Source organism: Eulemur rufifrons, chromosome 16 (genome assembly GCF_041146395.1).
Source record: "Eulemur rufifrons isolate Redbay chromosome 16, OSU_ERuf_1, whole genome shotgun sequence".
Lineage (NCBI taxonomy): Eukaryota > Metazoa > Chordata > Mammalia > Primates > Lemuridae > Eulemur > Eulemur rufifrons.
This window is the reverse complement of record NC_090998.1, coordinates 20776132-20791181: the sequence shown is the minus strand read 5'-3', so window position 1 is coordinate 20791181 and position 15050 is coordinate 20776132. Positions and strand designations below refer to the sequence as shown.

General features: G+C 36.4%; 1 protein-coding gene across 2 annotated transcripts in view; it reads right to left on the bottom strand.

Moving 5' to 3' along the window:
* The window catches only part of ETNK1 (ethanolamine kinase 1), a 66265-nt gene extending 52172 nt beyond the window's left edge, over window positions 1–14093 (bottom strand). Inside the window, exon 1 of one of the 2 annotated variants that reach the window (XM_069490345.1) lies at window positions 13740–14093. In XM_069490345.1, coding sequence (XP_069346446.1) covers window positions 13740–13895 — 156 coding nt within the window. In that variant the 5' untranslated portion in view covers window positions 13896–14093. Of the gene's footprint in view, window positions 1–8266; window positions 8324–13739 lie in introns of those variants that run through there. The other variant, XM_069490344.1, reaches the window with a different exon arrangement.
* Window positions 14094–15050: the final 957 nt, after the last annotated feature.

Below are 15050 nucleotides of genomic sequence, written 5' to 3'. Positions count from 1 at the left end.
ACATATCCTTCCAAACCCCAACATGAGGTATACTATAAATTTCCTTTCCCAGATGATTTGTTTCCTCTTTAATAACGGTCTTATTTTCTCATTTGTTTACTACGTTATATACCTATTTGTATTCCCAATATTGGGCTGTAAAGCCCTGAAGCAATAGGAATAGAAATTCAAGTGAGCAAAGCTCTGCTTTCTCCCCAACACACACAAAGACATATGCACACACACTACACTACCATCATCTCACTCATCTATTTTACATATTGGACTTTGGCATAAGCTTTTATTTGAATAAAGGGTTCTAGCCCTAGAGAAAAGGTTGAAAATCATTGATCTGAATCATTTATTGGGCCACTTTCATTCCTAGCCAAGGAGGAGTAACAGGGACAGGATTTACCCTTCTACTTAAAACAACTCTCCCACCCCCAAAAAATCCCAAATGAAATAATAATTTTCAAGACACTGGGGTTTAGATGATAGAAAATAGCGATCCCTCAGAGATAGGAAACAAACAAAAGTGAGCTCTACAACTGTCCCAGCTTAATGCCTTGAAAGAATTCTCAAGCCCCAGCACACGCAAGGAGAGCTCAGATGGAGCTGTGTGGACTTTCTGAGTTGACATAAACTGAGAATCAGAGGCAATCAAGACAGAATATGCAGGACAAGAGTACTGAAGCAGAGAAAGACAGAGTCCTCTAGGGATATGCAAATGGCCCCACTGAGTATTCAAAAGAATACTGACTGGGACATGCATGTGAGGAAACTACCTGTGAGAAAGAACCATCCAAAAAGATTAGAGGAAAACAGTACCTAACATGCACACAGGACTGGAAATGGTCCCTGTTCCTAACAGCCACACAGGAAAACCTCATAATTCGTGGGCTAATGGATAGAGTACACAAATGGATCTTGTGTCAGTAATTACTAATAATTAGCCCTAGTCTAAACGATGCACTGGTCCCACCTAATAAATTTTAAAAGCAAGATCTGAACAATTCAAACTATTTCAAATAACCGCAAAACTATCCAGTGCTTAACAGTAAAAGTCACTGTTTTATTTTATTTATTTTATATATATCTATTTGTACTTCCTACATTGGAGTATAAAATAAATTAAATTAAATTAAATACAAATATGAACAGGATGATTGAAAATCATCAAATGGCTCCAAGCTCCTTATGGCATACAAGTTCCCTGACACCTCTCTAGCAATCCACCTGATAAACTTTTCCTTCTTTTTCTTCATTTCACTAACTTCTGTAATAACTTCCTTAAAAATTGTAGCATAGCAGTTATCTCTTCTGAGAGATAGTCCCTAAACTCATACAAAGCATAAATATTTCTTAGTGCTTGCTAGTATCCTATCCACAGCATTTACTAAAATGCACTATAATTGCTTAACTATATTTGCCACTCCATATTACACTGTGAGTTCCTCAGAGACTTGAAAAATATTCAAAAGAAAACACATGCGCCAAACGAAAAAAAAAAAAAAATACTAAGATGGCAGAGAGAAAAACCCAACTACATAAGTAGTTACATTAAAGGTAAAAGAACTCAATAAACAATCCAATTAAAAGACTAAGTATGAAAGAAACAACTACACTCATCTCTCAGCATGCACAGCGGGCTGGTTCCAGGATTCCTCCCCAGTACCAAAATCCACAGATGCTCAAGTCCATTATATAAAACGGCATAGCATTTTCATATAACATATGCATATTCTCCCATATATTTTAAAACATCTCTAGATTACTTATAATACCTAATACAATTTAAATGCTATGTAAATAGTTGTTAAACTGTTTTGTTTAGGGAATGACAAGAAAAAAGGTCTGTACATGTTCAGAAGAGATATAACCATTCATTTTTTCTTTTTTTAAATACTTTCACTCTGCAGTTGGTTGAATCCATGGATGCAGAACCCTCCAGTACAGACAGCCAACTGTATATGCTGCTTACAAGAGACATGCAAACAAAAGCTGATGTAGATGTCCTAAATCAGACAAAATAGACCATAATGAAATATTCCTAGAGATAAAGGACATTTCATAATGACAAAGGGATTGATCCACCAAGAAGATACAACTCTAAACTTGTATGCATCCAATAACATAGCTTCAACATACACATAGCAAAAACTGACAGAATTAAACAAACCTCATCATAATCATTAGCAACTTGAGCACACCATTCAAGACCTGATTTTTTAAAAGTTGAGGAAAATCATTATGTAATAAGAGATCCAAACAACAAAACTAAAAATCCAACTTAGGTGACACACCCAGAACATCCAGATCCAACAACAAAACATACCTTCTTTTAGAGGCCACATAAAACGTTACCAAAATTGATCAAGCCCAAATAATTATCAAAGGATCAAAATCAGCCAGAGTATCTTCTCAAACTACAGTGGATATGAGCTAGACACCAATAGCACACACTTTACCAGATAAAAATAGTCAAGATGATAAGTTTTATGTTTTTAGCACAATTGTTTTTAAACTAAAAATTCACCCAACTCATTGAAAATGAATCAAACACATCTAAATAATCTGTGAGGCAAAGAAAAAAAACCACAATGGAAATTAGAAAATATTTTGAACTGAGTAATAATAAACACATATTGCCGAGCAAGTAGTACCTGTCGCCTACTATCAGGAGAAGTCTGAGAACTTCTGTTCATTGTATCTCAGTATCATAGTCACCAAAGAAAACACAATGCACAGTCAAGCACTGCGTGGAACAACACTTTACTCACATAGAGTAAGGGAAAGAGCAAAATCAACTTCAGTAGCGGTGTCAGTCCCCTGTGGCCAGTGGGTTCCTCCCAGCAGCTGATGCAAACAAATGGCCTGCACACACCAAATGGCCTGCAGTTGTGCAGATACAAAATAACCCATGCCCTCCCCACAAGTGAAATATAGTAGTTAGGTTGGCCAAATGACATATGACACACATGCTTAAGCAGAACGAACGAGTATACACTGAGTCTGAAACAGGAAAGGATACTGCCATTTAGATAAAAGTCCAGCACAGGCTGTAAGGACCCTATCTCTTAGTAAGGAAGCATTCCAGGCCCAAGGCCCATTCTTATTTGGTGGGAGGGGGACTGCCTTTCCCAACAACATATCAAAATTTGTGGGTGCTTACAGAACATGTAATAAATAAATATATTGGCAAGTTAAAAAGGCAAAAAAAAGTAGTGATCTAAGCTTCTAGCTCACGAAGCTAGAAATATACAACTATAATGAACCAACCCATAATAATTTAAAATAAAAAAGTTAAAATAAAGGAGCAGCTAGAAATTTAACAGCCTATTAACCTTTGAGAGAAAAAAGGATTAGAAAGAAAATAATAAAGGACAAAATCAATTAAACAGAAAAAACTCAGCAATCAAAAATTATTCTTTGAAGAGATCAATAAAGCTGATAACTTCTGAGCACAATTTATCAACACAATAAGACAACACAAATTATCAATAAAGAAATGTACTTTGCTATAGATACTATACAGTATTATTAAAAACTCTTCCAAAAATAGAAAAAGAAGAAACACCTTCCAACTTGATAGCAAAACTTGTCAAAGACATTACAAGAAAGGAAAATTATAGACCAATCTCTCTCATGAATATAGTTACAATATTAGCAACTGATACAATGACATATAAATAGGAGAGCATATCACAACCAAACAGGGTTTACTCCAGGAATGCAAAAGTCATTTAACATTCAATTTTTTTAAAAAATCAAAATAATTCACCTCAACAATAGAAAAAAGAAAAGTCTCGTAATCGTCATGAGATGCAGAAAAAACATTTGATAACATTCAACACTCATTCATGATGAAAATACTTACAAAGCTAGGAATAAAAAGTAACTTTCTTAATCTGACAGAGTTAGCAAAGAATACCTAGAGAAAATATCATACCTAACAACAGCAATTATCATACCTAACAATAAATTATTGTAAATGTTCTCCCAAAGACTGGGAACAAGACAAGGATGCCCACTGTCACCTTTTACGTTTTATATCAATAGTGTGCTGGAGGTCCTAGCCAATGTACTAAGACAGACGGCAAGCAAGCAAGCAAATGAGCAAGCAAACATTATTCGCAGATTGTATACAGAGAAAATGCAAAAAGAATTTCCACAAAAAACATTAGAATAAATATGTGAAAAAGTCAATATACAACAATCAATTGTATTTCTATATACCAACAACAATCAAGAACAATTTTTAAAATGATACCCTGTACAATAATACTCAAAAGCATCAATACCTAGGGACAAATCAAATAAAACATGTGTAAGTTCTCTACAGAAAACTTCAAACGTTTCAGAGAAATTAAAGACCTCAATAAGTGAGACATACATGTTTACGGACCTTAAGACTCAATATTGTTAAAGAATTCACTTCTCCCCAAATTTATCTATTGATGCCACAAAATACTAATCAAAATCCCATCCAGTTTCTTTTGCAGGATTGAGAAGTTTAGTCTACAATTTATATGGCAATTTAAAAAGCCAAGAATAGTCAAGGCAATCTTAAACAACAAAGCTGGAGTACTACCCCATGGACTATAGTAAGTATATCAGATACCAAGATCTATAGCAACAAATAAGAGGAATCAAGACAGTGTGGTACTGCTACAGTAAGAGACAAAACAATCAATAAAACAGAACAGAATTCATAAACAGACCCACAAGGTGACACTGCAATGTTTAAAAGATGGTCTTTTCAATATGATACTGGATCAACTGATAGCCATATGGGAAAAAATGAATCATGACCCCCTCTACCTCACACCACACATAACAATCAGTTCCAGATGGTTTGTCAAAGTGTAAAAGGAAATAATAAAGCTTCTAGAAGAAAACACAGGGGAGTATCTTCATAACTTTGGCATAGGAAAAGATCTCTTGTTCAAGACATAAAGCATGCTATCCATAAAGATAAAAATTGAAAAGTTTGTCTTGATTATATATCAAAAGACACTATTAAGGGTGAAAATGCAAGCTACAAAGTAGGAGAAAATGTTTGTAATACATTTCTAAAAATGTATTACAAATGTATTTTTAGAATATATAAAAAACATTTACAAATCACTAACAAAAAAATTAGACAATCCAATAGAAAAAATCAGAAAAAGAATTCAGCAGGCACCTCAAAATAGAAGACACCCAAATAACCAACACAGGTAGAAAAGTGTATCTTTATACACTAATTATCAGCAGAATGCAAATTAAACTTGGAATAAGATGCCCTACCAGAATAAGAAAAATAAAGATAGACAATACCAATTATTGGTGAAGATACAACACAATTGAAACTCTCATATACTGCTGTTAAGAATATAAACTAGGACACTTTGAAAAACTGAAAGTATCCAGTAAAGCTGGAAATACACACACCAGATGACTAGAAAGTCTACTTCTAGGTATTTACTTAACAGAAATGGATATTCATATTTGCAAAAAGATAAATACAAGTATGTTTGTAGCAGCATAATTTGTGTTAGCCAAAAAGTAAAAACCATCCAAGTGTCCACAAATAGTAGAAAATAAATAAATTGATGTATATTCTTATAATGGATAGTCAGCTATGAGAAAGAACTATGACTATATACACATGAATAAATTTCTCAATATCTGGGCATACACCAACCCCCTCCTCCACACACAAAAAATTGTACGTTCCACACAATGCCATTTAAAAAAGAGGCAAAACTAATTAATTATAAGAGGGATGAATGATGACTGCAAGAGAGCACAAGAGAGTATTCTGGGGTGCTGGCCATGATCTATTTTCTGATTTGGATACTTGTTAAGTGGGTGTGGCCACTTCGTAGGAAAATTCATCAGGTTCCACACTTAAAAATAAGATTTGTATACTTTTGATTACATATGTCACACATCAACAAACATTTTTTTAATAAAGTATTAATTTGATATTCACATCACAAAGAATATATTTCTACTTAACTCTTTTCAATAACTTCCACTTATAGTAACCCTAGAGAAAATTTCCCAAAGCTACAAGGTTTTTAAAACTGAAAAGAAATACAGAACTTTGGAACTTTGGCTTTAATTTATATATTACTATTTTAAAGAAGGGACATATATAAAACAAAATAAAATTTCTTAGTCTATTAATGCATTCTCAACAGAGACAATATCACTGCCAAAGGAGCAAAATTTCATTATTGAGGGGCAAAAAAGATCTTAGATATTTCAATGTTTTATAGCTCTCCGAAACTTAACCCTACCTGATAAAATCTTATTCTTTAGTATTTAATTTGTCCTGTTCAATAGAAATTTGTTAATTTTAATTAATTTAATTTAAATATTCTTCTTAGAGATTAATTAGAAAAGAGAGTTGAAAGAGTGGCCTAGACTGTAGAAGATATTCAAAAGTGTTTGCTTATGTACAGGCTGATTATAAAGTACTTTGGAAATTACCAGTTTGTAGGATAAGGAAACCATGGCCTAAATAAATTCCCAGATTTATCCAAAGTCACACAGTAGTAGAACAGGTTAAAAATCTGGTGTCTTCACTCTTTATCTGTTTCAGGGGTATCAAGACCATCTTCAAATTTATGGATCACTAAAACAATCCTAGACTCATTATAATATGGCTAAAGCATTATCTGAGGAAAAGAATAAGGAAGGGGCAGAGGATGATAAATCCCTGATGCCTAAGTAGGTTGCCAAATCACCCACGGTATGAAACAGCAGGCATGCTGCCATCTGTTAACAGGACACAAAAGTGAATGAAACTTAGAAATGATAGAGCCAACCCCAGAAGAGCTGGGTCACCATACACACAATAAAGTGCAAAATAATGAGAAAAGTAATACACGATTCCCTGGCTACTGTTAGCCATAGTGCTCAAAGGAAAAGACAGTCCTGATGTTGTACTGACCCAGACTCTAGATTCCAGCTGGTCCAATCCAACCTCCGGCTCCTAACCTTAGAATCATCCTAAAAGAGACAGATCATGCTGGAACAGCAGACAGCTCCCTGTTCACGAACATAATTCAGGCACAGGTGAACACAATCAGGAAACTATTGAAACCAGGAGATGAAAGTGTAAAGGAAATTATCTCATTTCTTCGATGAATACAATGATTTTGTGGAACATTCTGGGGATCAATATTTTGTGGATCAAAAGGTTCCCTTAGGAAACTTTATTAAGATGGATCATAAGAATAAAGTAAGAAGCAGTCTCCATGGTTTGAAGATAATGGCAAGTGTGGGTCAATGCACAACCCACGGTTCACTATTGAACAGTCCTGAATGGCTGTGACTAACCTCGACAGCAACCTAATCCCAACAGGACTGCTAGACTAGTGGAATGAATAAAATTTGCTAGAAAGTTTGTTTATACTGAGAAAGGAAATTTTCCTGTCGCTCCTTTGCATGCACAGTGGAAAACTAGAGATGAGAGCTGATAAGCTGCATATGGAGGGCATACCAAACTGGCTTCACAATGACCAGGATATTCAACCACTTAATATGCCCCGCACCCAGGTCCTGGTGACTACTGCAACAAAGGGGAACCCTTCTACACTAATCCAGGTGCTGATGTGAAGATATTTTGTAGTCCACTATTAATACAATCAGCTGACTTTAAGGAGATCATTTTCCATAATGTGGGTGGGCCTCAATCAATCAGTTGAAGGACTGTAAAAGCAAAGCAAAACCAGTTTTCCTGAAGAATAAATTCTGCTCCAAGACTACAATATCAACTCCTGCCTCAGAGTTTCCACCCTACTAGCCTGCCCTACAAATTTCAAAGTTGTGGACACCACAATCACATGAGCCAATTTCATATATAGATACACACACACACACACACACACGTGTGTGTGTGTGTGTGTGTGTGTCTACATGATTTTGTTTCTCTAGAGAACCCTGACACACAGTTTGTAACCTTTAAATTCTACTAAGAATCTGCCTATGGATCTACTTAAAAAAATTTATCCATAATGTATGAACAAAAGTGGTCCACTGCAATACTGTTTATTTAATAACCAAAAAATAGAAACAACTTCAATGATGTTTAAAAAAATGAGATTATCTATACTGACATGAGAGAATATTTAAGATATATTACTTAAAAAGCAAGATACAGAATAATTTAGATATATATATATAAGAGGAAAATAGTGATATTTATTGATATTTATAAACATAGATATGTGGCCTGGTAAATCCATAATTCACTAATATTTTAGAAGGAAAAAGAAATTGTTCACAAAATTACCTTTGGGGATACTGATTTAGAGTTGAGGGAATTAGACTTTTTACTTTTCATTTTACAGTTTTGTATTTAAAATACAGTTGGCCCTCCATATCTGCAGGTTCCACATTCACAGAGTCAACCAACCTCAGATAGAAAATATTCAGAAAAAAACAAAAAAAAGTAACAACAATAAAAAAATACAAATTTTAAAATGCAGTATAACAACCATTAACATAGCATTTACATTGTATCAGGTATTATAAGTAATCGAGAAATGATTTAAAATATACAGGAGGATATGCATAGGTTACATGCAAATACTATGCCATTTTATATCAGGGACTAGAGCATCCTCAGATTTTGCTGTCAGCAAGGGTCCTGGAACAAATCTGAGGATACCAAGAAACAACTGTATTTTATTAATGGCACACATTATTTGTATTTTTAAAACAAAATTAAAAGGTTTAGTTATAGTATGGGCCTAATTTTCTTCTCTATATTCCTTAGAATTTAAAATCTGATGTCATTTTTAAATAATTAAATCTCATGATGTTTAACATGATCATCAAATATTATGTTTGTGGCTATTGAAAATTATAGTCAATAGCATAGAAACATGGAAAAATGTTTATGAAAGGCTAAGAAAAAAGGAATACAAAATTGTACATAGGATTGCAACCACGTAAAGTATGTTTAGGAGAAATAGAAGGTAATTAACAAAAATAAAACAGTTGTGAATAGAATAGAACATTAATGATGGGAAATGGGTTTTTTCTATTCAAAGTTCCAATATTATGGCTGCGTACTGCGGCTCATGCCTGTAATCCTAGCACTTTAGGAGGCTGAGGCAGGAGGATCGTTTGAGACCAAAAGTTCAAGACCAGCCTGGGCAATACAGTGAGACCCCCTTCTCACATTTTATCCCTTATTTCCATCTACAAAAAATTTTTAAAAATTAGTCAGGTGTGGCAGCGTGCACCTGTAGTCCCAACTATCTGGGAGACTGAAGCAGGAGGATTGCTTGAGTCCAAGAGCTCAAAGTTGCTGTGAGCTTTGACTGCGCCACTGCACTCCAGCCTGGGCAAAAGAGTGAGATCCTGTCTCTAAAAAAAAAAAAAATTTTAAATAAGTTTCAATATTGTGATATTTGTGTTCATGTAGTCTCTTGTAAAAAGACATTCATGCATTTAGCATATTATTTTCTCAGAGTATATATTTTTGAAAAGGGACTAATTCTAAACATTCTATTTTAATTAGAAAAATTAAATCTGCTATTGTGATTACCACTAGGGGGAGGGAAAGGTTAGGACTAGGAAAGGAAAAACATATTCTGGGTTGCTGGAGATACTTTCTTTCTCTGGGCTGGTGTTATGCAAATATATGTTTTACAACAATTTATGTTATATTTATCTTTTTAAAAATAGAAAAGAAAATTAGTTATTAAATTAGAACACTAAAAGAGACACACTTAAAAGAGCAACTATACAGATCTGGTTTTTGATTCCTCATTTAAAACAAATAATATAAAACATTAAATATCAATATTAAGATAAAAGGGGTTGTGTATTTTTAATAGACTATTCAGGTAACTACCTCTAACACGGTTGGAAAGAGGAAGAAAAACTCCTGTGTAGCTATACAACCTGACACAAAGATTAGTTTCCAAGATAGTGTATGTATGCTTAAAAAATAAAATGAAATTTCAAAAACATGCATTCAAAAACTTGTAGTACAGTAAAAAGTACACTTTTTAAATGTTCCTGTGTAATTTTTACATGTGAACAAAATATGAATGTTCATTCCAAAAACACTATACTGTTACAATTTTCTTATTTGTCTTCTCCATCAGACAGGGAATTTCAAAGAGCATATATTTGGGTTTTGACTCAGGCATCCAATATATAGTAGATGCGCAGCAGCAATAATAATTACCATGAGAGACAGCATTTATTTCATCCTCACAATAACCCTTTGGGGTAGGAACTATTATTGAATCCATTTTACAGCTGAGGATATTGAGTCTTAGGAAGGTTAAGTAACTTGATCAGGGTAACAAAACTAGTTAAGTACAGAGCCTGGACTAAAAACCAGCACTGGGTTCATGCTCCACACTCTTGAGCACTATAATACATTGTTATTGAAAAAATAAGTTTGTAGAAGGTACCATATAGCAAGCAATCTAGTTGACACCCTATAATAAGAATAGATATATTCGGTTTATAATATTACATAATAACTATGGGTTTACTACCCAACCTATCAAGCCTTTGCCATTACCTACTCTAGGTCCTAAGTTATTGAAAAATTCACACAATGACAAGTTAATGAGAAAAACAACATTGCTCAACATTGCAAACACAAAGACCCTGAGATAATGTACTGGAATATTCCAAACATCAGCTCTTTTAGAAGGAAAAACAATTTTAAGAGTCTCTTGAGAATTATTGTTGGACCTGAGATCTGACTTGATTCCCTATTCCTTTATAAAATGACTATCCAAAGAAATGTAGTTAAATCAAAAATCCCAACCTTCAAATAAGTTAGGAAGAGAGTTGTTACACAACAGAGGTCACTATCTTAAAGGAAAGCTGAAACGATCCCTTTTTTCTAAAATAGTGTCACTTATGGAAAAAGTAATTCAAATTGTGTTCAGGGGAACTTAAAGCCAAATCTTTTTATGAGCCAAAGCTTTTATTTTTAAGAAGTTAACTTCAGACTGAAATGGGTTCCCTGTCTTAATCATAATATTCAAACATAACCTTTTCTTGGTCAAAGAGCAATAATTCATAAGATGAGTTCTGCCATTTACAAACCACAAATTCACTTTCATTAACTATAAAATATTCACTAATAGTACTCGTCTACATCTACCCCACAGTATAGTTGGAAGAATATATGTGAGAGTGCTTTGTAAACAGTAAAGTATCATGAAATACAAAGTACTGTGGCTGGTATTGTCGTTTTAGATCTACTAGATAATACACTCCAAAAAACTCATCACTCCTTTTATACTTTTCCTTTTAATCTTGTAAGGACAGGAACCCTATCCAAGTTGAGATACATTATTCCAAGCGCCTATAAGTTCTGAGCAAAAACTGGGTCCTCTATCATTTTGACTGTATCAAAGTCTTTTTTGTTTGTTACTGAATTTTCTGATATGTTCTGGATAGCTCAGCTTGCAGGAGTAATCACCAGGTAAGATAAGTATTACTATAGTAAGCTTCTAAAGTATATTGAAAACATACTTTAATCACATAAAAGTATTTGAAAAAAATCTTTGAAAAAAACAGGCTATATTACTGCTACCCGGCTGTTCTAAAATCACATTATAATCTGTTGACTATATGATCCATACTTCCCCTTCTGAAATGTGCGGTACGATTTTTATCTTTAAACTTTAAAGGAACTAAAATAAAATCTCAAAAGAAAATATTCCCAATGAGATTTACAAAAAAAAAAATCCCAAAGCATCACAAAACTGGAGTTTGTAATAACCTTGAGGACTCAGATCTATTGCGTTTAGAAGTGAACCACCATCAGTTCAGCTTAGTAGATGCCCCAAAAGCTTTGTTTGCACAATGAGGGAATGTATTTCTAAGTAATCATGATCCTTAGGGCAAAATAAGTGGTAGCATTTGCCTTCACTTACAAGTAAGTGTCTTAGAGGTTTGGATTATAAAACCAAACATCTTAAAGTTAAAAGCTGGCTACATTTATAGAAGATTCAATCCCAAATAGTTACTTTCCAATGATCAAAAACAGTTCGATGTCACTACATTTTGTCCTTTTTTACCTATATCTTGGCTTTACTTCACTGAGTGTCAGCTAAAAAAGAGATAGTGCCTACCTAATATGGTTGTCTGGGTGACTAAATGATAAAAAAATATACAGATCACCTGCCCCACAGCCTGGCATATACTACCCCACGGTGGCTATTCTACAGACAAATACATCAAAGGAAATTTCAGTCCTCAAAGCTTCAGATTTTAAAGTCACTACTTAAAAAGTAACATGATTTGCCAGCACTAGAATTTACCAGGAAGTAGCACTCTCTTTAATTAATATCTGTTTAATTTATAATTGATGCCAAAAAATAAATCATTTTAATAAATTTTAGAACCTTCTATAATAAACTACAAATGAATTAATACACAAGTACTGAGTTTCAACCTGGAAGACTTTCCTTAATTAAAAGAAATATATCAATTTTTTAAATTATGCATGAAGATCATTTTGGATCCACTATGTCCTATATACTTCGCTGATACTCCCTTAAAATGTTGAAATTTTTTGTCTAAAAACTTTCTTTTCCAAAACATATGGGTCCTTTTAATCTGCTCAAAACTCTTCTAAGCAATAAAAACTGAAACTAACACTCATGAAAGCCCCAGTGTCAGGAACTTTTCTGGGCTCTAGGCACTGTTCACGTTTTATTCATCTCTGTATAGGTGGCTAGCTAGGTTAGCAAAGAATTAAATCGATAAACGTTGCTGGCTAAATTAGTCATCAAGATGAGGCAGATGATTAGGCTAATTCAAATCGATGTTCTTACATCACTGCTCATATTTGAAACAAACCTCAAATATCCAGCCCTTTAAAATTACTGGCTTTGTTTTTTGTTTGCAAGGGAAAAGGAGAAAAGGAGGTTCAATTTTCTATATAGTTCCTGAAACTATATATTGCAAAAGCTAAAAACAAATTAGTATTCAAAATGTCACATACATGAAATCATAACTTCCAAGTTATTAGAAAACTCTTAGACTCTCAGGGATTTTTATCCCAATTTTTGGTCTATCTGTGAATACAGTGGCTCAAGAAAAATTCACAAGCCATTGCTCATTCGAACATCAGATATTAATTTTACTAAGACGACTATAACAATTCAGAAATATCGAGTCAAATAAAACAACGTGTGTAGTGCTACCTGAGAACCCGACCATAGCAATGCATGGTCATGGTCATTACTTTGGAATACAGTATTCTCGCCAATCCAAGGATTTGGGAAGATAAAACGCAGGGTGAGGCATACGTGGGAATCCATCACCGGGGGAGGGGAGAGAAAGGAAAAGATCAGAGAGGATTAATTACTGCATTATTTGTGCAAAGGAAGGCAGATTACTTGGGCCAGTAGGCGAGGACCCCTAGGAAGGGGAGTGGAAAAGGTTCATTTTGCAGTTAGCAAGTCAGGGGAGTGGGAGGAGGGGCAACTATCAACGGGGACTGTTCCCAGTGTGATCGGTGCGTCACTTACGTAGCCCCCTCTAAAAAAGAGAAAATTGCCCTCAGGTCAATCTCAATAAGCAACTGTGAAGGAAGGGGGAGTGACCTTCCTAGGTGTGACAGAGGAAATAGAGGGTCGCCTCCCAAAGGACTGAAGGAGGCCACGGTTCCCCTAGGTCCTCCCCGGTCATGGGGGAATAGAGGGGACTGTGGTAAGGAGCCTCATGGCCGCAGGAGGGATGTGAGAGACCTAGGGCTGAGGTGTGGGCGTTACCTGCAGGGTCACCTCCTGGGGGTCCCAGTGGGGCCGCAGGTGTTGCAGGAGGCTCAGGGCCCCTTCCCGGCAGCGCTGTTCCTCCTGATCCTGAACCGTGACGTTCAGCTTGGGCACCTCCGGGGAGCCGGACGGAACGTGGATGTAATTGGCCATGGCCCAGGCGACGGCAGAGACTACCACAACGACGACGGCGACGGCGACCACGAGAACGGCGGGCGCCGACAGGCTGGTGGACCCTTCCGTCCCGGGGCGCCCTCGTGGGAGGGCTGGGGGCGCTCGGACGGGCGGGCGAGCGGTAGGAGAAAGGCTGGAGGCGGCACTACAGCCGACCCGGTCTGGACAGCAGCTGAATTGACGCTGGGCCGCTCACGGGAAAAATTCCTCTTGTCGGCGCTCGACCGCGGGCGGCCGCGGAGCATGCCGGGACTGGCCTGACGCTGGCGTCACGCGCGGGGCGGAGCCTCCGCCTGCGGTAGCGGCCGAGGCTGGATTCCTAGCCTGCGGGCACAATAGGCCCGCTGTTCCGCGGTGGGACTATCTACCGCGGTTCTTACACGCTCAGTCCTGTGAGCTGCGAGTCTGAAAAACGCCCGCTTCCTTCTCCGGTATGAACCTGAGCCTTGCCAGGGTTCCTAAGGCTTTAAAGCTCTAGTTCACCTGATCAGCAAGGGTGTGGGGCTCTGGGCTTGAGTTACGGTGGAATTTCTCTGGGAAGCCAGGGACACGCTCTGAAATAACCCCAGGATCGTTCTGTGATCTCGGCCTGGTCTGGCAAACTAGATTAACCTAGTCGCCTTGCTCTTGGCGTTGTTAGGTACTGGAGACCACATACTAGTTGGATTAGCAACTAAATTCCCTATAGCTGTATAACGAGAGCGCAGTACTCGAGTCATAGTTAAAGTTACTTGAGTAAAACAACAACAACACTTCAAGAGTTATCTGTAGTCAGCGGTTTGACCATGCTGACAATTATTCAAAGCCAGGAAGAACAGGTTAAAGTCTGGGATGAAGATGAAAGGGAAGGAAAGGAAAATAGTTTTGCGGCTTAGCGCTAGAACAACTCATTGTGCAAAGGTTCCCCAAGTGGGCCCTGAGGGCTCACCATTGCTATCTTGAAACTTTGCATCTCAATGCCTTATGGCACCCATTTCCCCTATTAAGGGAATACTGGGAATTGGGTAATCCACAAGTAATTTATTGAGCCCTCCTAATTTTCCTTTTTGGTGGAGGAAAATGGGCTGGAATTTGACCTTTGTATCTTCCCTGCAGCACTTAGAACGTGGTGAATACATTTGTTGATAGTAAATT